This window comes from Pezoporus flaviventris, unplaced genomic scaffold (genome assembly GCF_033815535.1).
Source record: "Pezoporus flaviventris isolate CSIRO_AGI_PZ_B2104156 unplaced genomic scaffold, CSIRO_AGI_Pfla_v1 ptg000009l, whole genome shotgun sequence".
Lineage (NCBI taxonomy): Eukaryota > Metazoa > Chordata > Aves > Psittaciformes > Psittacidae > Pezoporus > Pezoporus flaviventris.
In genome coordinates this window covers 5,694,237-5,719,902 of record NW_026892557.1, presented here as the reverse complement: position 1 = coordinate 5,719,902, position 25,666 = coordinate 5,694,237, and the positions used below count along the sequence as shown (strand labels likewise).

Below are 25,666 nucleotides of genomic sequence, written 5' to 3'. Positions count from 1 at the left end.
AAAAGTACATTTCTCAGCCAGCACTTTAAGTGAAAAGAGAATTAATGTTGTGATTATACTGATATTTATTAAATACAGACACACACGTGCTGGGGCCATGGGACATTCATACAGTGCAAGTAAAGTACAGCCTCTGAAGTGAGCTAAGTATTCCCAACATGTAATTGCTACTGGTATTTCCAAATCCATTTATAAAAATAGGGGTACATGTGACATTGCCACAACAGTCTTGCATGAGCTATTTAGGTGGAATCATGAGTGAAACTTAATTAACTGTGTGGTACATCTTTTGCCTCTAAAATTTGTATGTAACAATATGAAATCTTTCTCTTCTGTCAGTAAAACCATTTGTCCTGTTTAGAAAACGATCTATTAAATATATCAGGTAGTGCAGTGCAACTGTAAATTAAATAATGTCCTTTTGATATGCTCTCAAAATCCTGAGGTAATAAAGAAGTATGTAAACTTGTTATCTGGCCCAAATCAAGGAGTCTGTTTCTCCTCAATGTCATCAAATTGTGCCCTCCAATGCATTATTTTATGGTAGCAGTTACAAAAATAGGGATGACTGTGATCAGGAAACTCCCATCTGTTAAGTGCTCCAGAAGAAAAATACTTTACAGGTTTTGAAATGTGGGTTTCTGGTCTTAATTACAGTAAAACATTATTTCAAAGTTGTGACTTTCACTTACCACTGTAATGAGTAAATACTCTAGCAATTAGGAATTGTTAGTACAGTACTGATTCAGAGAATCATTATTATAATTATTATACTTATGTATTTATTAACTAGATAATTATTATAATTGCAACTAATGATTTAATAATTAATAATGTTTAAGTGATACTTACTTGTAAAAATGTGCAGATGTGTGAGGAGCCCATCAACTTCTGATAGACTGGCATGGCCAAAAAATCCAGAAATACTGACCTAGGTATCATGTTAGTCATTATTACATTGCTGTGCCAACTCTACTACAGGTTCCAAACTGTGTAACCCTGACCTGACAGTCTGGTCATGCTGAAGCATGGCTTCATCCCATGCTGATGATCCATTGGAGCTCCATGTACGAGGGCCGATTGTAGGATGGGTATTTTCACAAACACCAGTGACTGCAGCCAAACAGATGAGCACAAGCATTTAGCAGAGTAGCAAACAGGCTTAAGAAACATATAGTATCACAGCCCATCTTTTTAGGAATATTTGACAGTTCCAAGGCAGTAGCTAAAGGAAGGCTTTAATTATTTGCAAGAGGATTAGATGAGAAAGGTTTACGGAGCTTCTTTGTTTTGTTTTGATATTTTAGTAGCCATTTTAATTGTTTGGGTTTTTTTAATCTATTTCTTGAGAAAATTTAATCTGTCATTGACTGTAAAGAGTTCGGGATATTCTGCTACAATTGTAGGAAATTAAACATTACTGATTATTATTATTATTTTTTCCCCCTCTATTCCCTTTGGCCAATAGGAATTATTAATTTTGATTGGGGGTGCACATGTATATGTAACAGCCTATTTAGCCTAAATACATACTTGTATGCACATTCAACTAAGCCCAAGCCTGAACAACACAGCATTTGTCCTTCTTCTATATAATATAGAGAATATGATTAAGGCCCATATACATCAAATGTAATTTATTTATCTGAGAGAAGCTGCACATTTATTTTCGAATTGTGTGGGAATGGATCTTAGAACACCTCTGTTTCTGAAGTACAGATACAAAGTGGTAGCTAAATCAGTCCTGTGAAAATAACAGGAGGCTTTGTTAAATCCAGGCGCGATGACGGAAAACTCCCTGTATGTGATTCTTCCATTCATCATGACATTGTTAATCCAAATCTACAGCATGAAACCTTGATCATTCTAGATGTTTTCCACAATTGGATAAATATCCCTATGCAATGTCCAATGAAAGGGATGGATAGTTTATTTTCAAGGGATAACCAGAACCCTTGTAATATATCTTGGTTGCAAGGGGTTCTTTTAGAAAAATTATTACAATCCTCCCATCACAATTGCATTAAGTATTTTATGGACATTCACCTTGCTGTTTTTTGCTGAAAAAGGCATGTGATGGTAGAAGTAAGAAAGAGAACTAGTGTGCTGAATTTAGAGAAAGCATGTAAATGATCCTCTTCCTCTTTTTTTCTTTTTTGAATATCAGAACCACTGACAGCAAAGAACTTTCTCATGGGACCAAATAAAGTGAGTGCTGGAAGTGTTGCTGTTGTAGAAAATAGAATTCTCAACACAGTGATTTGTTTAGAGGATCACCATTTCATTTTAACTTGCTTTTGTGGTCAAATCTGTAGCAAGATCTATGCCTGTAGAGCATATGCTGCCATAATGAACTTAAACCAACACACAACACACACACACACATACATATGTTACACGTGCATAAAATACACGCAAATATCTACACACATACATTTTATATGTGTGTACAATACAAAGGTATACATACTGACACACATACATGTTACACATGTATAAGATACACACATTTATTATATATGTACAATTTGCCTCGACTAATTTTGCTATTTTTACGGGTGTATGCTGAAGACAGAAAACACTTTTTTGCTAGTAGTAAATTAGATGATGACTGTTTAGCCAGAGAAAAACAATACCAAGGAGTATTCTCAGAATAGATACATAGTTCATTGGAACACCAGTCTTAAAAGTAGGAAAAATATGAAAGCAGGTCAACTGAAAATACCCTGAAAGGTGTAAAGCTGTGTACACTTGTGTATGTACTGTATATATCTGTATGCCTCTTCTCCTGGATCCCACTGAGTTGTTATTCTCCTCGTCCACCATCCTTTAGTTGTCATTTGAAATACTGATATTGAATAATAATACTAAATTAAGCACAGGAAAAGATAAATGGAACACTTTACCCCTGGTGCAGCCTATCATTTGCTTAAGGAATCTATACATTCATTTGTGCTGTATGATATTTTTTAAAAATGTCTCCTTCCCAGTGTTTCCTTTGTGTTTCCTTGGTTTTAAAATTGTCATTCTAGATTGAACAGCACCAAAAAAAAAGGAGGCGGAGGAGGAGGGAAGAAAAGAGCGAATATGGAGGAGAAACCCGAGTCTGACCTGCAAGTCAAGAAGGACCCTGCCCGGGGCTCCCTCCCCTCTCCTCGCCTGGCAGCGTCCCGCCGGGACGAGCGGGGGTTCCGGGCGGGCGGACGGGGCGACCGCGGGATGGAGCGTGGCGAAAGCAGAGTCACAGCTCCGGGCTCGCTGGAATAACCTGGAGCGTTTCACTTCGGAGGAGCCCATCGGAGACCCGCGAGCGGCGAGGCAGAACTTTGTGAAATCCCGGGGCTGCGTCTGTAGCACCCGCCTGGGACGGCTCTTGGAACAGGAAGAGGCGGCAGCTCCCCCTCAGCGGAGCGTCGTGTCCGTTCCCCCCCCCTTTATATTCCCTCTGCTTGAGGGCGGGCTGCAGCTGCGGTCGCCCCGGAGCTCTGCGGCTGGGACTTGCATCGTGTCGAACCGAGCCGTGCCTCGCCTCCCGTCGCTTGCACTCGCGGTGTCCCGGCTCCCGAGCCCTCCCCGGGTAGCCGGCTCGCTGCTGCCAAACCGCCTCTTCCTCCTCTCCGCAATTATTAGCACAGGACGCTAGTATCTCCGGAGCACTTTTACTTCTCTCCCGCCCGCGCTCGGCGGGATTTGTCTATCATTCCAGAGGTTATTTTCAGCGCTCAGCCTGGCCCGCGGGCAGACGGGCCGGAGGCAGAGCCGGGCGCGCCGTGCCGCAGCGGGGCGGTGAGGGGTACCGGGGACACGGCCCGGTGCCCGCAGAGGAGTGGAGCTGCCCTGCGCCCCGTTACTGCCTGCCTCCATGGAGAGAGCGGGGAGGCTGCTTCTGCTGAGCATCACAGCACTGCTTTAAACTCATCCTCAACTTACACAGCCAACGAGGATGGCAACGCTGCTGAGCAGCCAAGAGAGCCGGGGAGTCTGGGTTTTGTTTGCCACTGTCTAATAAATGGGAGTAAAATGGAATTGCTTACCTGGGTTTTTCCTGCACTGGTCCTACTGTGCACCCAGCAGCACAGGTGTATCAGGTAAGAAAATGCCTTATCATTCTGTCCTAAACTGGACTTAGAGAGCTGTTGTGGTGGGGTTGGTACTGCCGGGTCTGGCTGCGGCTCCCAATCTCCTGGAGCTACGGTGCTCAGGAGAAAAGGGGCTTGACTGAAGAGTTTCCTCAGTGTGACCCATCTTGTGGTTGTTTGGTTTGGGTTGTTTTTTTTTTTTTCCCTCCTTTTTCTAGCAGAGGACACACTTCTGCCAACTGAGCAGCAATTTCTTGGGTTAATCCAGGGGTGTGTTTTTAACAGGATGCCTTTTCCCAAGGACACTTGCTCTAAATTGGGGGCAATCTCTTTTTGTAATGGTATTGCACATCCCAGCGCAGCCTCATCCTTATAACAGCTCTGTAGGGGGCCTGCTTGGATGAGAAACTCTTCTATAAATCCAGCACAGCCAATGGGGTATGAACTGAACATCTTTGCCTGGGGCCTCCATAGGTACAATGAAAACTCCCAAGTAGAGACATTCCTTTCTAATGGGTTCATTAAGACTCCTGAATTTGAGATGAGAGGAAGAGACTGGCAGAGATCTTAGAAAAAAACATCTGAAGAACGCCAACCATTTCTTAAAATAACAAATTGTAAAGATCTATGTTTGCAATTCAGAGTCACATTTCTTCGGGAGGTGTTAGCTAGGCAACCAGCTATGCGCTCTCTATATGCTCTCCAGCTCTGGAGGATGGATTTCGAGAAAGCTTGCCATGATTATGTAATGAAAATAGAAGGGGGAGTGAAAAAGAACTTGCTGTATGTAAAAAATACATGTCTACATCACTCTTCCTGCTTCGACTTCACAGGCATTACTGATAGCTTTAGAGGATTGTAAGAAGCAAAGTGATAACTGTAGTAAGACATAACATTGCTGTCATAGGTTTTGGAATTAATTCGTGAGATCTGATTTTTTTCCCTGGGAAGGAAAAGGATCTGGCATTAGAGGAAGTGTCAACTGCTTTTATTTAGGACTGACATAATGACTTATCCTGTGACCTTGAGGCTGTTACCCATGATCAGATCCTGACACTGTCATGCTCTCAAGCAATCCAGTGTTATAGCAAAAGCAGAGGACATACTATTTGTGACCTAAGGGCATCAAGATCTTGCACATAATGTCAACGAGCCTGTCTCTCTATCTGTGCTTGGACTAGCATTATGTATTTTGGTTGAAAAGTGGTGTTTGAGTATAAGAGAAGAAGGAATTTTAAGGAAGAGTCAGCCTCTTTGTTCTTAGGCACAGCAACTGCCAGGATATGTACAGCCTGTAATTTGTTGGATAAATGACTTTACAGTTGGATTAATTACCTAGTTACTGGACATTCTTCCTCCAGTTACACAACAGTGATGACCCATTTGTTAGAAATGCATACACATGTGGCAGAGAGTAAGGCAAAGCAAATTCTACTTTGTGAAATTCTGACTGTTCCATTTGTGGTAGTTTTCCAAGTATGCCAAATTGTGAGAGATTCAGTGGTCAAAGAGAGCTGCTCTGTTCAGTACAAGTTTTCTGAAGATTCTGGATTTAGCATGGCTATGGCAGAACACTGCTCAATCTTGTAAGAAGTGAGTAACCTGCATGTGTGCTTCTGAGGAGTTAAACAGAACAAAACCAAAATTCCTTGCATCAGTAAAATTACTCACACACAGATGACCTATGAAATAATTCCCCTTCGAAGGGCCCAAGAAACACATTAACTTCGTTATTCTTCTTCCTTGGAGTTCTGTAATTAGTTCTGTAACTATTCTGGGTAAGAGATGCTTTTATGAAAAGCAGTATTTTATTAACACTGTAGTTTTACAATAATGGGCAAACTTGCCAATAGCTACATTTTATTGCTCTGCTTTTGTGTTCTAAATGTAATGTGACTCATGGTTGGGATGACAAAGGACTTCCAAATTCACCATATTCTCTGCTTGTGAGTTCTATGGACTGTATATTGATAGGCATAAGCAAAAACATACTGAAAAAAAGGAAGAACTGAACTCGGTGGTACAACATATGACTTTCCAAAGGGAAAATGAGCTGTTAAGATAATGTTCTGGTTTGGCAGAGGAGGAAAGTGAGGTGAACATGAAGCTACTTCCTTAGAGCGGTTTTGAATACCCTTTTGGGGTGCTTTAAGGAGCCATTGTTGAAGCAATTTCTCTGTCATGTGTGCGGTTTGACTGAAGTGAATGAGCCATATTTGACCTAAGTCAGCACATCCTGCTTATGCCAGTGCTGTTATCAGGTAAACATCTTTAAAAAGTGGTATTTTCTGTTCTGCTCGAGACAGTGGTTAGTGGTAAGAAACAGCTCTTTGGGGCAAAGACTGGAGCTTCCCCTATTTTATCAGTTTGGTGTGGATGCTGCAGTAATAAATGTGCCACAGTGAATGCGATCATCTGCTGAAATACACTTTGGAATATTGCTGTATTTGTGTGGGGAAAGAGTACTACTGATAGGAGTTTTGGAGTGTATGTCTGTACTTTGGAATTCCTCATGGAAAGAGATTTTAATTCTCTAATTAAAAACAGGTGTATCTTTTATAGTTATGATTCTACTATGTTAAATGACTTCTATACATTTGCATACAATTGTCCTTCTGTGATGTGTCTCCCTCAGTCTTTTACTGATATTCATGGAAACAGAGCAGCTTTAACACATAAATGTATGAAAACAATGGTCCATTTTCTGTAGGTTAAAACTCAGAGAGGAAATAGGACTTTGATGTTTAAAAGGTTGCCATGAATTAAGCTTAATGCTTTTTCAATTACATTTCAAAATACAAAAGGTTTACACTGAGCTTCACTTAGTCAGGAATGGCAGATGGGAGGGATACACATACTGCTCTAGATAATTCTGGATTTTGGCAGAGGCCAGATTGCTCACTGACCTTGCAGGATATTCCTTATCTTTTTCCCCAAGAAAGTTTCCTTCATGGCAATGACATCTGGGACATTTGCACCCTAAAGATTACCTAAAGAAAATTAAAAATAGTCCATCCCATCCTCAGTATCAAACTGGTATTTCCATCCACCAGGTTTAAAGATACATATAAATAACAACTATGTCACAGTCCCCAGAAGAATCAGGTTAGCAGACTTAAAGAAGAAACAGATGATGCAAAAAGTGATTTTCAACATCTTACTGCTGTATGTATTTGTCAAGAGGTTAGCACACTCCCTCTGGAAGTGTGACCTAAAATCAGTATCTCATTGGCCACTGACTTAAAGATGCTGCAGAGCTTTTGGCACTGCTGTGCAAAACCAATATGGCTAATGTTAAGTCTGGTTCATCAGTTGCAGTGCACTCATTCACACAGAGCATACAGATTGCCTCCTTCCCTGGTGTAATTTAAATACTTACCAGAGATTTTCTAGTTGTATTGATATATTTCTTGCAACCGTTTTCCAGCAGTGTTCTGGCCTGACAAGCCTTTTAGAGATGTGCTGTCCAAGTTGTTTGGGAGAAAGATGTCAGCTCAGTCAAAAAGGATTTTGGGCTAGATAGGCTTTTTATTCTAGAACTGATAGTACTTAGCTCTGAAAGAGATGAGTTTCTTTGCTCTGTCATTTGAGATTCATTGCTTGGAGTCACTTTCCCTATGAAAAGAGAACTTCCCTTTCTTCCCAAAGAACTCCACAGTTTGCCCACTTTATTAGTGATCTTTTTTTCCTCTTTGCTTCTGTGCAAGAGAACTAACTATGCTTTTCACAGAGAAGATGTTTTACATCCAGCTTTAGATCTGGATGACTTTCAGAGTAGTATTAGTGCACATGACTATGCTGCCATTCAGGCAGACAAGCACCCCTCTCTGTCCTGGTGCAAAATAAAGATAAGCTTTTTTGATGAGCTGTTATGCCACTTGAATTTTACAAATCAAAAGCTTAATTTTACGAAGTCCTTTTCTTACTAAAACAAGCTTTATAGCAGCTTATGTCATGAAGTGAAGCTGCTGAATCAACTAATAGTAGTTTCCTTTCTTTTCATCTTTACTGCTTACACTTGGAAAAGTTAATCCCTTCCAATGCATATTTTCTATGCTGGTCTTCCTTTTTCAGGTACCATAAATAAATAATATTTTAGGCCCTATGTAATCCCAACTGCTTATCAAGGGTGAATGAAATTCTCCCACCATCCTTCGTGTAACTTGAAAGCACTGGTCCTGATGTACGGAATGAATAATGTAGAAGAATGGCCCAAAGGAGTTATCACAGACTGGCCCGTGAAGTGCCACAAAAATAAACTTCTGCTTTCCAAAGCCATTGTTTGTGACTGAGGACTGCTATACTGTCTGCCAACATCCACACTTCTGTTTTCACCAGATAAAAAAGAAATGAAAGTATTTTAGGTAGAATAATATTCTTGAGTTTGCTATTTCTCTTCTCCTTCAATACTCTTGAGGGACAAAAAATGAGGGGAATAGGAGATTTCTACTGTGCTGGAAGACCTGGGATGACCTGAGACCTAAACTGACACAAGGAAAACTTGGGTTCATTTACACCATGCTGTGTCACACCCCCAAGCACAGAGACCTGCTAGAACATTAGTTCCTGTGTCTGTATTATTTCCCTTGCTTTACAAGGCTCTGTGTTAGTCTAACAATGCCATTTGAAGAATATGGCTGTTTAATGTGACTGTGGGGCAGCTTAAAGGTAAAACACAGGTTCACAGGACGGTTGAGGTTGGAAAGGACTGTTGGAGGTCATCTGGTCCAACCCCTGCTCAAGCAGGGCCACCCAGAATCAGTTGCCCAGGATCATGTTCAGATGGTTTCTAAATATCACCAAGGAGGGCAACCACATTCTCTCTGGGCAACCTGTCCCTGTAATCAGGCACCCTCACAGTAAAAAATGTGTTTCGTGATGTTCAAGCAGAACCTCCGTGTTTCAGTTTGTGCCTCTGGTCCTGTCACTGGGCACCGCTGCAAGGAGCCTGGCTCTGCCTTCTTTACACCTTCCCTTCATGTATTTACATACACTGATAAGATCCCCCTGAGCCTTCTCCAGTCCCAGCTTTCTCAGCTTTTCTTCATATGACAGATGCTCTGGCCCCTTAATCATCTACATGAAAAAAGCATAGTATTAGCAAAAGCTTTTGGTGACTTGGTGATAACTCTTTGTAAATGAAACTGTAGGTTACTCTGACTCACATACTCTGAGTATCTAGAAGCCATTTTGTGAGCACCGTGCTAGTGTGTGAGAGTGTCAGTAACTGAGAATCATTTTGTTGCCCATTTCAAAGGCAGTTTAAAATGAACCAGTAGTACAAACATCAACAAGGTAAATTCAGCCATAAAATTATTTTAGTTGTAATACTTTATTAATTCCCACTGGTATTAAGTGCATATAGCTTCACTGAATTCAAAACATTTGTACACTGATGATCTGACCCTAAGGCTTTATTAATAATAGAGAAAGATTCTTTTTAATTGTGTCATGGATATTTAAGTAAACTCCCTCTAGATTGTAATCTGCTTAAAACACATGTGTACATAGGTGCATGAAGTAGGGCACTACAGAGGATTCACCTTCCTACTTAAGCACTGTTTTCAAAACACTTCATAAAACTTGGCTGCAGCTTTAGCAACAGGAGTGGAAAACCACCATGTTCTACTGAAAAGACAAAGAGATTTTTAGGCAGCTATATTCATTCAAGTGTATTGGAGTTATCTATTCTAATTAGGAAAAGACACAAAGTATCATTCTTTACCTAGAAAAGGGGCTTAGATGTTTTACTGAACAGGAATTACCATTACACATCTATGGCTGAATCTTACAGGTTACAATTAATTACATTTTTGAACAAAATAATTTCAACGTAGTCTCATGTTCCTTAATATGCCAAGGTTTCCATTTAAAAAATTCTCCTTCTTGACCATGTTTTTTCAGTTTTCAGGTGTTTGTACACCTTCTATTAGCACTGCTTTTCACATTCCTGAGGCCCAGTGGTCCTTTTCACAAAATCAAATGTGTTAAATCCAAACTCCAGGTGTGTAATTTTTACTGTTTACCCATCACATTTGACAAATTACCAGCCCTCTTGATCTCAGCTGTTCCATAGCTGTACTAAAAGCTGTCACAGCTGCTATAAACTGCTACCCAGATAGATGCAGTTCATTATCCACAGATGCATTTTATACAGTAATCAAAGTATATTGGTTTCCCTCATGCTTTCTTTACATTTCTAAATCTATTTTTTTTCCTTTTTTTTTTTTTTTTTTTTTTACTTTGAAGTGTCTGACATGGTTTTCCTATCTATATACAGTACTTTTCTACCAGTATAGCTGGTCATACTGTAGGTGATATCTGGTACAAGAGAAGTCAATGTCTCCCATTTTCTGTTAGTTTTCAGTTTGTGAGCATGGCCAAGTTTTAAAAGATACTTATTCTCTTTACCTAGAGCTATGACTGACATTGGAGATTACATAGGTTCCAACATCGAAATATCCTGGTTACCCAACCTGGATGACTTAATGAAAGGTTACGCACGTAACTTCAGGCCTGGGATTGGAGGTGAGACTTCGGGAATAATATCTCTTTTGTTTCTTACAATCCTTCTGCCCTACCTATATTTTTATAGGTACTTTGATGATACAAATTCAAACATTTTTTCTCAGGTCCGCCTGTTAATGTTGCTCTAGCAATTGAAGTAGCCAGCATCGACCACATCTCAGAAGTGAACATGGTAAGTTATCAGTTAAACCCACCCAGTTGTGAATGTATGTACTGCAGTGACAGAAACCGGACGAAACTAACCAGAAAGTTGATCTCCAACGTGTTTGGAGTGGAGAAATTACCACAAGAAGATGCTACAGGGAACAAACATTGTATTGTAAGACACAGGCAGAGTCTCTTCTGGCAGACCTTGGCAAATACAAGAATCTAGCGGTGTGTAAGTCACTGAGATTTCTTACTACAGTTAACAAGGTTGGATCTGTGCAGCACACACTAACAGAAAGCCTAATTTTAAGCATTAACACCAACTTCTGTTCAAATTCCTTTTCAGCACAGAGACTTCTAAAAAGAAGCTAAGGGAACAATTGGTTTTGTAATCGTTTTACAATTGGTTTACACATTTTTGTGTAAAGCCCTTTCAATAACACAGTGGAGTATAACAGCTTACAAATCAAATAAAAAGGCATTGGCATGGATTAGCTGCATTTCTGAAACACAATAGATCTAATTTTAAAATCAAAACGTTGGCTTTCTCTCCATCCTTTCCCTTCATTAGATATGCATAACTTCACCTGTTTTTTTTTTAATTTTGCTCTCAAAAACAAAAGTTGCACTTGTGGAGATACATAAACAGATTTTCTTCATTAGGATATATGCAACTCATGCAACATGTTGTATGTAACACTGACATCAAATCACTTTTTGATATCTTGGGTTTACCTGTGGTAGAAGCATGTGACAGAAATTCAAATACTTGGGCAGCTCTGTGGTTGACTCAGCATAAAATTACTTATTTGCACTGGAAGCAGTTACTACATTTGTAGGCTAATACAAGTCTCAAGACATTACCACTGTCTCAAGACATAAAAAAAATTGTGTTTGCTTAGCATCACTTTTTTGATTGGGATTTCTCTTCTCCCAGGAGTATACCATGACAGTATTCCTGCACCAGAGCTGGCGAGACGACCGCCTGTCCTACAACCACACGAATGAGACACTGGGCCTGGACAGCCGGTTTGTGGACAAACTCTGGCTGCCAGATACTTTCATAGTAAATGCCAAGTCTGCCTGGTTCCACGATGTGACAGTAGAAAACAAACTTATCAGGCTCCAGCCAGATGGAGTCATTTTATACAGCATCAGGTGAGTAAGAAAGAGTACAAGTTTACCCTATCATGGATTAACTTTTTGGACAGACTCTAAAGTAATCACTCAGTTTTCCTAGGATGATTTCTTGAAATAATTATTAATGTAACATGGAAGAAAGTACTGGTGACCCCTACCAGAGATCCCTTTATTTTCAAGGATTATACTGCCAGGAAGGTATCTTTGGCAACATTGCATTATCACTGATCACTTTTAGAATGTCCTTAATGGGAGATAAGCACCTCATAACTATTTGATCAGTAGGCAATATGCTCAAAACAGGGCAGAGATTATGTTCTCCACTCTCTCATTATTTTCCAATGGAACTAGGAGCCTGATTTAGGCTCAGCTTCCTCATCTTTCAAACAGAAAAAGTATTATTTCCTCACTTTGGAAGAGTGTTTTTCCTAGAATTCAATAACTATATTTAAAGTTGATTGTGTAATGTTCTAAAAAATTATGAGTGTGCAGTTTTGAAATTGTAAGTCCAAAGTCACCCTTAAAGTAATTGTAGTGATCCTGGGGACAGTGGGAGTAGATTTGACTCAGAAAAGTCCTTTTCACTGTCAGAAGTAACTGAAGTGTCCTTTGACATTAGACACATCTATCTGAATGCATCTAACTGGTGTTCACGTTGCTTGGAACAGGATTACCTCAACAGTGGCCTGTGACATGGACCTTTCCAAGTATCCGATGGATGAGCAAGAATGCATGTTGGATTTGGAGAGCTGTAAGGGCTGAGTACAGTGTTTCATATAACCTTGTTTTGTGTAAAGCCTGTGTATATGGTACTTGGCTTGCTGGAGTTTGCTGGAATGATTGTGCTTTAGTCCACAAAATGTCAAGGGTGCCTTAGGATTTAGAAGTAATGGGTACAAACAGGAATCCCTTGATTCTGTGTTGGGCATTAGATTGTGGACTTCTCAATACCAGTTGACTCAGATCCAGTTCAAAACTAGGATTTAATTCAGTGAAGATGAACAACCTACAGGCCTCCTGACGGATGTCTGCATCTGTGTGCATGATGTAAAACCCAGTACAATTGTGACAGTCACTAGCATGACTGAGGTTTGCATCAAATCCAGTAAGGATAAGTAGAGGAGCCCACAGGCAAAATCTGATGTGCTATGTTTTCTCTATGAGAAAACAGGTAAAAGAATTCCCTGCTTTCAATGAATAACATTTTGACCAACCCTTACATATCTGTTTAGCTTGCTTAGGCATTCTTGTATCTGTTACACAAAATCAATCAGAATACTGCATGGATTGGCTGAAATTTATTTCTGCTCACAAAGGAAGGTGAAGAATGAATTTACGTTTTGTCCAACCTGTATTTTATCAGTGATCAGCATGTAATTCCCATGAGCATTAATGCTTTTGACTGAAATTCACTACTGATACAAGCAGGGCCCACCTGATCAATAGCAATGAACTGGCCTTTCGCTGGGTTTTATATCAAGGAGTCTCCAGGTCTTGAGGGTTCCAGAGATTTGTGAATAGCAGTTTCTGAGCAGATCCACTGGCCTGCTGATGCAAGTTCATCTTTTTCCTTTTGAACACTGACTTTGTTTTCTAGGCAATTAACCACAATACCATTTTTCTTGTCAAAAATAGCAATCTACAGTTTTACTTATGTAATCACCAAATGCAGAGGCAGCAGACACTGTACCAGCAACTGATTCCCTCTCCCAGCACATTCTGCAGGGAGTTTTGGTGGTAGTTGCATTTTTAAATTGAATTTAGGGGGGTTGATTTCAGTGAAACAAACATGCAGAAATAAAGCCTCTTAAACAAATTAATGTTTTAGTAGCAAGTTTTCTATTAACAGCGAAACTAGCAAAGATCAATTTCCTGTGGTTTGGCATATCACATAAATCTCCTCATACATATTCCCCCTTCTCCCATCTCCCTGGTGCCCTGCACCTCTCCCTGGTCATTACCTTCCAGCTGCCACCCATGCCCAGCTGCAGTCATTAACAGGCTGATGATCCTGATGATCTACATGGTGAATGTCAAGCTGGTGCATCTCAGAATAGGCATGGGGCTGAGCTGTTCTCTAACTGGCTGCACAACTTTTCCGTTCTCCACATACTATCTCTTACAAAACTTTAAGAATCTAGAATTTCAAGGAAGGATCAATAATTTGATACCTTTACCTTTTTGTCATTTTGGTTGGGAAAACAGGAAGTTCAAAAGCCGTTTGGAGAACTGACAGAAAACCAACACATTGGCTGTTGGCATAAACATTGTTCTCTTATTAAACTACTTTAAGCCTGGGGGAGGCCCTAACAGTTGTTTTGAAGAGTGGGGATTCATATAAACAATTCAGTATGTACCTTGTGAGTGTCTGTTTGTAAAAGCACTGCAGGGCTTGCAAGGGTTGATACAAACCCAGCCGGACACATACTTTTTAAGGACACTGGGGAATCACTGACAAAGGAAATCTGCTTCCCCAATGCTGCCTGACTGGTACAGAGTACCTATCTTGTTAAACCAATGTGTGATTTTTGAGATAGATTTGCCATACAGAATTACAACCTGATCTGGTTTCAGTAGGATAGGCATAGGTAGATCAAATTTGATAGTTATTTTCTTTTACAATCAGTAATTTCTGTGCCTCTGAGATCCAAGCCCAGTACAGGGGTAAGTTAGCTAGTCTGAGTAACAACAGCAACAGTTACTTGACTGAGTATGCAATAATCTTTTTGAGAGATAATTTGACTATTTCTCATGGCACTGCCTTGTGCCATGCCACATATTGCTAGTCAGTGTGAATCAACTTGGATTATTCTCCCTGCAGGAAAGATACCCCAATGTGGCAACATCAATGCTGCCAGGACAGTGAATTATCCAGACTGAATCACAGCATGTTTGCAATGGGTCCAATGGAAATCGGCACAGCAGAAGAATTAGAGGACTTCTGCTATGAGTCCTCCAAGTGCTTAAATTTCTTCCTCAAACTTAGTATTTATTCAGTTTTCTTTTTGCAGATGGCTACTCTTCAGAGGACATTGTCTACCACTGGTCAGAAAACCAGGAGGAGATCCATGGGCTGGATAAGCTGCAGCTTGCTCAGTTCACAATTACCAACTACCAGTTCACAACAGAAATTATGAACTTCAAATCTGGTAACAGGATCTGTCTTCAGTTCAGGGACAGTACCTGTCTTTTTCCTGGATAGGGAAACCTGTATCTATAACAGAAAATCCTGCTTCTTACTTTACTAATTTAAGAACCTGCCAGGGTTTTGATAAGAGTTTTCTTCAACACTTGTAAAAAATGCCAACCTTTGCTGATCCTTCAGGTACCCGCTGTAGCATATTATGTACTTTAGCTCTATATGTTTGACAAAATCCTGCTTGGAGCACCCAGACAGCACTAGATAAAACCACTCGAGGTATGGCTCACATTTTCTTGACCTAATTTGCAACTTCTGATAAAGAGAATTTTCCATAAGCCCTGATGTTATGGAGCTTACGATGTCCAGTCAGATCACACTAATTCCGTGCAGAAGTCAGTGGTGTGTATGCGTAGCACTGGGTTTATTGCAATGTTTGTATAAGATTGGAGTAATTTCTTTCCTGCTGATTCTTCATCCTCTTTCATGTATTCAGATTCTCATTTATGCTGCACATCTCTAAGCAATTTTCTGAGTTTGAAATTAACTTGGACTTTTAAAAAATTTAAATTTAGCATCTGGAGGACTTTCTACAGCAGATGATAGGACACTACAACATTTTGGAACTATACTGTTAGTTGAGAAGACTCATTTTCAGATCAGGTATTGATATGACCTGAGACAAACCATTTCACCTGTTCTTAGCTGATGAGAACTGCAGTACCTCATGCAGGGTTTATGAAACCTCGTTGAACAGCATTTGAAAAAACTTCTTGTGATCTTTGTCCAAAAGATGTTTAAGAATGTAGATCTGTGTCATTATAGGAGATGTTATTTTGAGTATCAGCCTAACTGTAGTTCACACAGTGTCTCTGTGCTCCTTTTTTCAGCAGGTCAGTTTCCCAGGCTCAGTCTCCACTTCCACCTTCGTCGAAATCGAGGAGTTTACATCATTCAATCTTACGTTCCTTCTATCTTACTCGTGGCCATGTCGTGGGTGTCCTTCTGGATCAGTCAGTCAGCTGTGCCTGCCCGAGTGTCATTAGGTAAAACAGAGTTGGGGGAACTAACAGGGAGGGAAGGGTGTGCTCAACTTATAATTATCTCTAACAATCTTAATTTTCCATGAAAGTGCATTTATGAATACTGTGTTTACATCTGCAGAAGAGATGGTCCTTTAAAAGAATTCCCTCATGTTCTAATTTTTGTCATGCTATCAGAGGAGCTGCCTCAGTAAAGAACAGAAGATAACCACCTACAGAGGGTTAAAATCAACAGTGACTGTGAGGCACATGTATGAAAGAATTGATTTGAAGGAACTGGGACAGTGACAAAATAATATTCTTAAAGCTTGTGGATCTGTTTGCCTGAGTCAGGGTTCTAAGATGCAGGGGTTCTTGAGAGTTAATTCTGGTTTTGTTCATCCTGATCTAGAATAAAACCAAGAATAACATGTTCAAAGCTGCCTTAGTCATACCAAGGCAGTTTTTTATGAGCTCCCCTGTTTTGAAAATCAGAAGCCACAATATTAAGGGGCTTCTCCTGTGAAAATATTCCTCAGCTTCAGACTAGTAAATACACTTAATATACACTGTGAAACCTAAAGTAAATTTTTTTACACTGACTGCAGGTATAACTACTGTTCTCACTATGACTACATTGATGGTCAGTGCCCGATCTTCACTTCCACGAGCATCTGCCATCAAGGCACTTGATGTTTACTTCTGGATTTGCTATGTATTTGTCTTCGCTGCACTAGTTGAATATGCGTTTGCACATTTCAATGCTGACTACATGAAAAAGCAGAAGAACAAGCTAAAGGCAAGAAGGCAGAGTGCAGAGGTCCGTAAATGTAATATTATGAGTAACTTTACTCATAATAATAAAATAATAGTAAAATAGCAAAAGACTTTAGTCTTCACCATTATCCCCTGGAGATTACATTTGTTACACCCAAGCTGTGTAAGGTAAATACAGGTGTAATGAGCATGGATCCAAGTCATGTAGGTGTGAAGCCCAGTGAAACTGAACAAAGGAGGCTGTAGAGATGAATGAGATTGCTTCCAGGAGCTCCAGATGTGCTTTGCTGCTTTCTTCATGTACATACATGCACTGTTAGTGAAGAAGCCCAGGGGAACTGATTAAGGAACTTATTTTTTAACAATTCACAATTTGAAGTCCAGGCCTACGTATTTTTGAACTCTCTGGCACCTTGGCTATTATTTATAATTACTTATTATTTCATTTTATTAAGCTGTAGCAGATATGACTGACCCTTATTAATTTTCTGTCCCAGCTCCATGTTCTCTCAGCTTTGACAAGAGCCTGAGAACTGCCTGTGGGCTTTGGCCACACAATCGGATAACTATGTCCTTGAAGTCAGTCAATTGTTCTGAGTCAGGAGGGCCTAAGCATGTTGTCTCAATGGTGCCTTGATAATTTTGAGCATGTAAAATTATAACCAGAATTTAAAAGCTGTAGTTCAGAGTCTTTCAGTGATCCTTCTGCCAAAGCAAGTGAGCAACCTGCTCTAGTGGAAGGTGTTCCTGCCTCTGGCAGGAGGCTGGAACTGGATGAGCTTTAAAGTTCATTCCAACCAAAACCAGTCTGGGGTTTGTGATAAATACCATTCAGCATTTCACCATCTCAGTGTCATGTCTAGCTTGTATGAACTACCTTTGCCCTATAAATTGCTATTATAGGTTCCTCTCTTTCCTTTGCAGATAAACGTGAAGAATGCCATTGTTCTGTTTTCCCTATCCATAGCTGGTGTCAGCCAGGAACTGGCCATTTCCAACAGGCAGCACCGAATTCCCAGAAGCCTGCCTGGATCTTATGGTACAATAGAAATAGAAACTGGAGAGACAAAGCGGCAAATAATGAAACTGGATAAGAAGGGTGGTCTGAAGTCCCTCTTTAAGCCCATTGATGCCGATACCATTGATATATATGCTAGAGCTGTGTTCCCAGCAGCCTTTGCAGCAGTCAATGTTATATACTGGGTTGCATACACAATGTGAAGAGCTACAAATTGAACAATGCCTGTGGACTAAACAGCCCTTGCAGAAAATGTATGGATCTATCTGTTCTCAACAGAGCTTGAGGTACTTCTAAAGTCAAGAAAGTCCTGCTATCAATTCCTACTAAAACCAGCAATTTATTACCCATCTGAGCTGAGACAGTAATTACTGTACTCTGCCAAACAATCCCATCTCCTAATTTCCTGGATTACCATGAGACAATTTTTCATATGTACATATTTGCAGCAAAAGCTTAAATCTTAAATTACCATGGGTTTCCTCAACTTTAAGGGTTGATCAGTAATGAAGATTTGGCTTTTCACACTTAGGTCCTTTCCTTTTTTGTAATAGAAGAGCTAACTCCTCACTTCCACACAGGAGTAGTTTTCTGCATTCGGCCTTCTGTGGAGTGGTCCAGGTTGAACAGCAGTGGTGGAGGTTTTAATCATAAAAATCTCACGAACAAAGTAAAAGGGAATAGAGTGCAGCAGGGGCTTTTTCTTAAATTATTATTTGTCTTGGATAGAGTATTGAAAACATTTCAATGCTCTTAGTGACAGCATGAAATAAAATATACTGCATAAGATTCTACTGAATTGTTAATAATGACTGCATTACATTTCAGATCTAAGCTAATGAAAATATATATACTTCAATACAGTGAAGTTTATTAGTTTAATAGGCCCCAAAATAAATAAAAGTGATTTAGAAACACAGGGAAAACTCAGGCTTCCTATGTTGGATTGGGAAAAATTTTAAAGAAGCTTGATAATGAAGGAACTCAGACTCCATTTTCAGGAAGGGCTTTAGAATTCATTTTGCTAATTTTCAGTGAGAGTCTACCATGTGTGCCTCTGAAAATATCCTTTTTGCATCTGTCCCTAAATAGCTGAGTGAAGTAAAAAGAGTCATAACTGGCTTAATGAGTTACTGCGTTGCTTTGGATATTTTTGCCATTTTTATTCAGAGGCTGAGCTAACATTTTAGGCCTCTTCACTTCCACTATCTGACAGTGAAATTTGTGGGTACTCATGCACACGCTCTTTAAATCAGGATTAGAGCCTCTCACCCCATTCATGCAAAATAACACTTTGTTCTGTAAATAATTCCAGGGAACTCAGCAAATGAATACAGTATTCACAACAAACACCAGCTTCACAACAGCCAAAAAACTCCCCAGTAAATATTTTGGGATATGAATTTTAACAAGTAAAATATTGTTAGTGTAGGAAATCAATGTAAGACACTTCAAAAGGGAAACTTTTTTGAGGATTTTGTTGTCTTGAAAGTGAGATTCTGTTATAGAGACTGACACAAAAGAAAATATGAAGTGAGAGAGGAAGGGGAAGAAGGAAGCAGAGCAAGTGGCTGAAAGCTACGATGGAAGGGAGCATGGGGAGGTGTGAGGTTAAACAAGACAAAAGGTGTAGATAAGAGAAGAGTTATGCTGGGTTTTGAAGATGGGAATCTCGAATGCAGTGGCTGATGGTTAATAACTGCAATAAGGATGAAACAAGCATTTGATCACAGTGGAGTGTGCCCGTGTTCCTCCTGCCTTATCTGTGACACATGGTTTGATTTTGTATGACCAGCACTGAAAGACAGAGCATTTAAACACAGATTATAACCTAAAATAAGATTTGTTCAATGTCACTGAAGTAAGAGAATGCTTTGAAGAAAAACTAGGGATCCTGAAGTGAGCAAAAATAGAAAATATGCTCCCATCTAAGTTAGGCTTAGGTTCAGCTCAATCTTTAGTTTCTGCTTTAATGGAAAACCTACTTGCCAACAGTGTGCTGGCAAGGGCAAACTGGAGTTGTTCCACAGAATTCTCACCAGTCTAGCCCTGGACTTAGACACCTGGATTCTGGTCCCAGATCCTGCCACTAACTTGTTGGGGAATCTCAGTTCTGTCATATCACTACATCCTCTCCAAAACTACTATAATGATACTGATTTCTTTCCTATATCTTTGAGTTTTACAGAAGAAAAACCCTTCAGGAGAGACAACTCTTCTCCTCCAAGTAGGTAAGTGCATACAACTAGTACTTACGTGGTGCTATTTACCATAGTATCGAAGACTCACACATACTGATTTAAAGCAAAGTATTGCCCAACTTTCACCTTATCCAGAAAGCCAATGAAATTCTGCATGTCCTTCAATACATGCAGGTAATCAGGCTTCTTTTTTCCTCCTCCTTCTCCTCTTCGGATTGTATTTTTCTTGGTATTTGTTCCTGATGTTGATGAAATGCTACATTACAGAAATACACCATTTTTTTCCAAAGTATGCTTTTGGTCTTAATCACTTTCTCCCTCAAAGAAGTTCACCCTTCTTGCTGTCTTCTAGATCATTTGTACTGTTTTATATAATGATTAAGTGCAGAGTGGAATAAAACCACAAGCAGCATGACTTTACAATGCCTTTTCTTTACTAAGTTGTTGCTTTTTCCATGATCCTGGGTCAGGTCCTGTCTTAAATCCCTTCTACTTCTCCTTACAGCTTAAAGTGAGCTGTTTCAATTCACATCTGATATAAATCTTGTCTGGCCTCAGAAGCATCTTAACTTTAAGTGTAACTCTTAGATGATGCACTTTCATAGGCAAGTGTGAAATATTCTGCTCAGAACTTTGAACATTTATCACCACAATAGTACTACACTCTCCAGAAAGACCATAGTGCCTTATTCTTCTCTGTTACACTTGCCTAAATAGAAATAATCTTCGTTTTAAAATCAGTAGATTAACTACTGCTGTGAAAGCAGAGTCTAACCTTTTTGTATCCTGCTGGTTTCTCTAGTAGTTTATTACATTGCCTGTCAGGAACAGTATCTGCTGCTAAGAGTGAAATTATTGACTAAATCCAGCTGAAATACTCGCAGCAGGTTCCTGTGCAGTGTGAATCATAAGAAAACAATCAATTATTCTGGAATTATTTTGGAATTGCAGTTACTGAAGAGCAGAGAACAAAGCACTGACCTAGTCTCTCTAGCGTGCAATGGCTGATTATTTCAAATAATTAGCAAGAACATACCTGCAAATATTACACAGGTAATGTCTAATCTAATTACTTCAGCAGTAATAGTTGGTAACTGTGCACCTGACATAACTCCTTACACTGAAGCCAACTGAGTAATCACATGAGGTTACTGGACAAAATCAGTTGCTTCTCCTATGACTGGGAGGCAGTAATAGGCTGCATGCTCTGCTGACTTCTTCAAAAGATTTAGTCAATGAATGTTTTCTATAGTTTGACTGCAGATCTTCAAGGTGAACATCCCAGTTGTTGAGTGATCAAAGTAAAAGGTGGCAGCAATATATTCCTCAAAAAAACTCAAGCCAGAATGCTAGACTATCACAGTGTTGTAGACAGAAGCATAAATAAAGGGAAAACAACCACCTCAGAACACTGCAGGGAGTCAGAAATGTGCACTATGAGCATACATATGGCTGTTGTGTCCATTCCAGAAACAAGGTGACTCAGAGGGGAGAAGAGGTGTCTTAGCTACTTTTACTGCACTTGCATGAGTAACACAAGACAAAACACTTCCACCATCAAGAGTGGGATTCTCTTACATCTGTTTCCAGAGCCAGAAATAAAGTCAGATGCCATTCAAACTCTTCTTAAGGAGAAACTTCAGTACAGGAGTCTGGTGTAACAATTGGAGCTTTGCATAAATTTGAATCTTCTGCACTTATGCGCATGCTTAACTCGATTTATTTTAAATTGAAAAAAAAATCATCCTTAAAAAAATCATCAGACGTTAATACTTCAGATGTCTTAATATCCAAAGACAATGCCTTATTCAACTCTGATTTCATGATAATAAACAGAAATAAACTGAATTTGATGTTAGTTAAATGTTGCCTTTGGATGGGCTGTATTAGCATCAAGGAGAGGCAAAAAAAAAACCAACAAAACCAGTATGTGACAGATCAGAAGGCACTTTTTCTGTGCTGTACCTGAAAACATTCATATTCCTTTCAGCAGTTTAGAGTACTGCTCTACGGACTGGCATGTCTGTGAGAAAAGGAGTGGGGTATGTGTTAATGTAATCATTCTAGATGTGAAGTGTTGATAAAATGTAGATATACAGAAATGGGAGTTTCTATAAATGGACAAAATAGACATTCCAACTATTGAGCTGGAATTGCATTGAGCTATTGCATTAGAAGGAAAATCAAAATCACAGAATCATAGAATAGTTAGGGTTGGAAAAGACCTTAAGATCATCTAGTTCCAAGGCCCCTGCCACGGGCAGGGACACCTCACACTAAACCATGTCACCCAAGGCTGGCCTTGAACACCACCAGGGATGGAGCATAAATAACCTCAGAGATTTCATCCCATAATGAAATCCTGCCTATTATGTGCCCAAGGGCTTGTAAAACTCTACTTTGGCTTTGGCAACAGAAAAGGAAGCACCATTCTGTATTCATAAGTGCTTTCTGTGGGGTATTTATGCAGACTACTGTATTTATGTTAAAAAATAGCTGTTGCTGTCTCAAGAGATCAAAAAGAATCAGCACAAGATGAAGAGGAGAAAGATACTGTGTGATTTGCTAGAAAGTAATGCTGGCAGTGGCAGCACTATTAAGAGGTTAATGTACAGAAATGTCTGTCCTGTTTCTGGGTAAAAATGAAAGCATTCATCCAAGTTAAAGCTCTCACATCAGTTCTTCACTGGTTTGCTGATCCAACAGATAATGTAGCAAAACCAGTTTAACTCAATGAGGCTTCTGCTGCTGGTATGACAAAACACTTATACAATTGCTTTGATTTTAAATACTCAGTCATTAACCTAAGAAAGCACTTCATATGAGGAGGAAAACAGCATCCCTGCATATCTGTCTGTGAAGCAGGACAGATAACAAAAATCTTATTGAAAGTTTCTGAGAATATTTTCATTACAGAAAAATCTGAAGCAACTCTCTCATACCCTCTTCATTACAGCAGCTGAAAACACATGCAGTGATTGAAAGCTTGCTTGATATTGTAATAATACTGTGAGCAATATGTGTTACAAACACAGATAACTAATTCCTAATCAAAACAGAATACAGATTTGGCAATGAACATGTCTATTTGGATGGATGTGAGAGCTGAAATGGGAAAGGCACAGTCTCTTTCTGCCTTGACAGCTTGTGTCTTAAATAAAATGAATTTGAGGATCTAAGCCCATTGTTATGCAATGCATTAGGGATCTCTTGTCTCCTCGTATCAGCTTTATGTCACAGCTATTCCTTTTACCAAGACTTGCCCAATAAAAACAAATCTGAGAAGACAGTCATGCCTGGGCTGCCAGAAAATATAGCACCAACAGAGCTGATCAGATGTTACTGGGAGTTCACTGTTCTGCAAAAGGTTGCTTTCTAAAGAGTTAGGACTAGATTCTGAAGCAAGAAGGGAGCCCCTGTGATTTACAGTGTATTGTGTGCTAGTGAATATACACAGAAGGAAAGTGGGCAAAACCTGTGCTTCTGCAGAGGCAGGTTATTTAATTATCCTGAGAAAATAAGTACAGTAACATAGAAGATGGTTTTATTTGCTTTTAAACATATGTAGCTTGGGCTACCCATAGAATTCTTTATCCTCCTGGTTAATATGCCAACAAAAGCGAGTTTGCTTCTGGTTGCTTCTATCTTACATAAGACAGACAAGTAAGGGAGGTGTTGACTGAAAATAGTCTTGAAACATTATTCATTTTGTCTATTTTAACATGGGCTAGAAAAACACTAATATTCAGTCCAGCAAAAAAATCTGCACAGGATTACCATGGTGATTTCTGATGTTATGTAGGATATATGCATTACTTCAGTTCCTGTTACAATATATTAACGGTTTGCCTTATGATTTTTATCCAAACTTAGTAGTATTTTTTTCAAATTTGTTCCCACTGGACTCAATAATTTCACTGCCACTGATCTCAACAGAAGTGATAGCTATCTCTTGGCAAAAAAAGAGCAAGGAGGCTGAAGAGCAGCCTGTATATCTGCACACATTGCTGGGTTGATCTAAAAAAAGACATTCTATGGGGATGTATTTTCATTCCAGAGCAACACAGAACTGCTTATTCACATTTCACATACATTTGAAGATATTAGCTATCTCAATTTATCTGTTGTTTAGTTAACAGTCTGAAATGTTAATTTTGCCTACTAAATCTTTAAAACCTTGGGAAGTTGACAGGTCTTAATACAGCTGAAGATTCAAGGCAATAACAATAAGATACCAGTTGTCCTTTTCTACTGAGGTACAACTAGTACTGATTGCCCCTTTTATTTCAGCAATTGTCTTTAAGAACTAGTTGTCATAATGATGTCTTAATTGAAGCGTTTAGGAGGGAGAAAAGGAGAAAGATTTTTTTGGATCAATCTTGTCAGAAACATGCAAGTATTTTGTGGATACAGCAGTTTAAAGAAAAAAAAAAAGTTATTTCAGCAAAGAAAAGGTAAAAACAGCTGCAAGTCCTGCCAGCCAGTCACCAGGTGTATCACAGTATCACAGTATGCTAGAGATTGGAAGGGACCTCAAAAGATCATCTAGTCCAATCCCCCTGCCAGAGCAGGAACACCTAGATAATGTTACACAGGAATGTGTCCAGGCGAGTTTTGAATGTCTCCAGGGAAGGAGACTCCACAACCTCCCTGGGCAGCCTGTTCCATTGTTCTGTCACCCTCACTGAGAAGAAGTTTCTTCTCAAGTTTAAGTGGAACCTCTTGTGTTCCAGTTTGTACCCATAAAACTTCCAACTCTCTTTCTGTCTAAATTTGTGAGAAAAACTTTGTACATAACCGTATCTGTGAAGAGTCCATATAGTGCAAGAATTCTCTCAGTAGCAGGAACATTCCCAATAGTTTTAGTCATTTAAGCAGTGAAGGTCCTAGCTGAACCACTTGCTAATTAGTCTAATTAATTACACAACTTCATGTTTGTTGAACCACCAAACTTAAAATAGAGAGCTTTTCCTCCCTGTTTCTTACACCAGTGGAAGGGGGAGAGGATAAACATCCATATAGTGACAACAGCTCCCAAACTGCAATGACAGTCTTCATCTCTGCTTAATTCCTCGCCCGTGAAATAAAATGAACCATAACAAATACCCATCCTTTGATCTTTATTTCTAGAGAGATATATTTCTCTCAAAGGAAAGCCTTTTGTAAGCCAGAGAGAGTGCTCTGGAGATGAGAGTGATCAACTGGCAGTGACAGCGAGCTGAGAGCCTCATAGCTAAGATCGATAATTCATGTTATGTTTTCGGTTTCAGGCCTTTGCCTCCCACTCACATCCCAATCAGCACCAAAACAGTTGTTCTGTTTAGTCAAAGAGCTTCCAAACCATTCAATAGCACTTTTTTTTCTTTCCTTTTAAACTTATCTTTAAAGAACAGTTCTCAACAGCCTGTAGCATTAAAATAAAGCACTACCACTTGTAAGCATTTTATATACAACTTTGTTTCCCAGATTGCTGCCTAGGAATATCTTGCCATCTGCTGGAAATGTGCAGATATACATCCTTTAATACATACAGGCTTCAAAGTTACTGTCAGAGACAACGGTAGCATGAAAAATGAAGGAGGCATTAAGTCTGGAAGCCAATACTCTGCATGTTT

General features: G+C 39.5%; 2 protein-coding genes and 1 long non-coding RNA gene across 13 annotated transcripts in view; 1 reads left to right on the top strand and 2 right to left on the bottom strand.

The window, feature by feature from the left end:
• Positions 1-7,480, bottom strand: part of CFAP74 (cilia and flagella associated protein 74) — a 52,120-nt gene extending 44,640 nt beyond the window's left edge. For 8 of the 9 annotated variants that reach the window (XR_009742868.1, XM_061450443.1, XM_061450441.1 and 5 more), the window contains exon 1: positions 3,112-3,396. The gene's annotated coding sequence lies outside the window, so the exon portion shown is untranslated. Of the gene's footprint in view, positions 1-3,111; positions 3,397-7,458 lie in introns of those variants that run through there. The other variant, XM_061450442.1, reaches the window with a different exon arrangement.
• On the top strand, positions 3,431-20,474 carry GABRD (gamma-aminobutyric acid type A receptor subunit delta). 3 transcript variants are annotated; one of them, XM_061450453.1, is made up of 9 exons: positions 3,431-4,088; positions 10,495-10,607; positions 10,712-10,779; positions 11,692-11,912; positions 12,563-12,645; positions 14,906-15,043; positions 15,927-16,079; positions 16,664-16,875; positions 17,757-20,474. In XM_061450453.1, exons 1-9 carry the CDS (start codon positions 4,021-4,023, stop codon positions 18,051-18,053), a joined length of 1,353 nt encoding a protein of 450 aa, XP_061306437.1. In that variant the 5' UTR covers positions 3,431-4,020; the 3' UTR covers positions 18,054-20,474. The 3 variants fall into 3 exon arrangements, with proteins under 3 accessions (XP_061306437.1, XP_061306436.1, XP_061306438.1); XM_061450452.1 differs by having other exon boundaries at positions 15,924-16,079; XM_061450454.1 differs by lacking the exon at positions 10,495-10,607 and having other exon boundaries at positions 15,924-16,079.
• On the bottom strand, positions 15,437-17,663 carry LOC133267819 (uncharacterized). Its single transcript, XR_009742876.1, has 2 exons — positions 16,976-17,663; positions 15,437-16,463 (listed from the first exon to the last, which is right to left on the bottom strand). It is a non-coding gene; the product is annotated as an uncharacterized LOC133267819 (long non-coding RNA).
• Positions 20,475-25,666: the final 5,192 nt, after the last annotated feature.

What these genes read in the sequence shown, in the direction of transcription:
- GABRD (XM_061450452.1), top strand. Translation starts at nt 4,021, where the DNA reads ATGGAATTGCTTACCTGGGTTTTTCCTGCACTGGTCCTACTGTGCACC. An exon ending in CTTCAGGCCTGGGATTGGAG is followed by an intron (nt 10,608 to 10,711) that starts GTGAGACTTCGG and finishes ATTTTTTCTCAG; the next exon opens with GTCCGCCTGTTAATGTTGCT. An exon ending in CATGTTGGATTTGGAGAGCT is followed by an intron (nt 12,646 to 14,905) that starts GTAAGGGCTGAG and finishes TTCTTTTTGCAG; the next exon opens with ATGGCTACTCTTCAGAGGAC.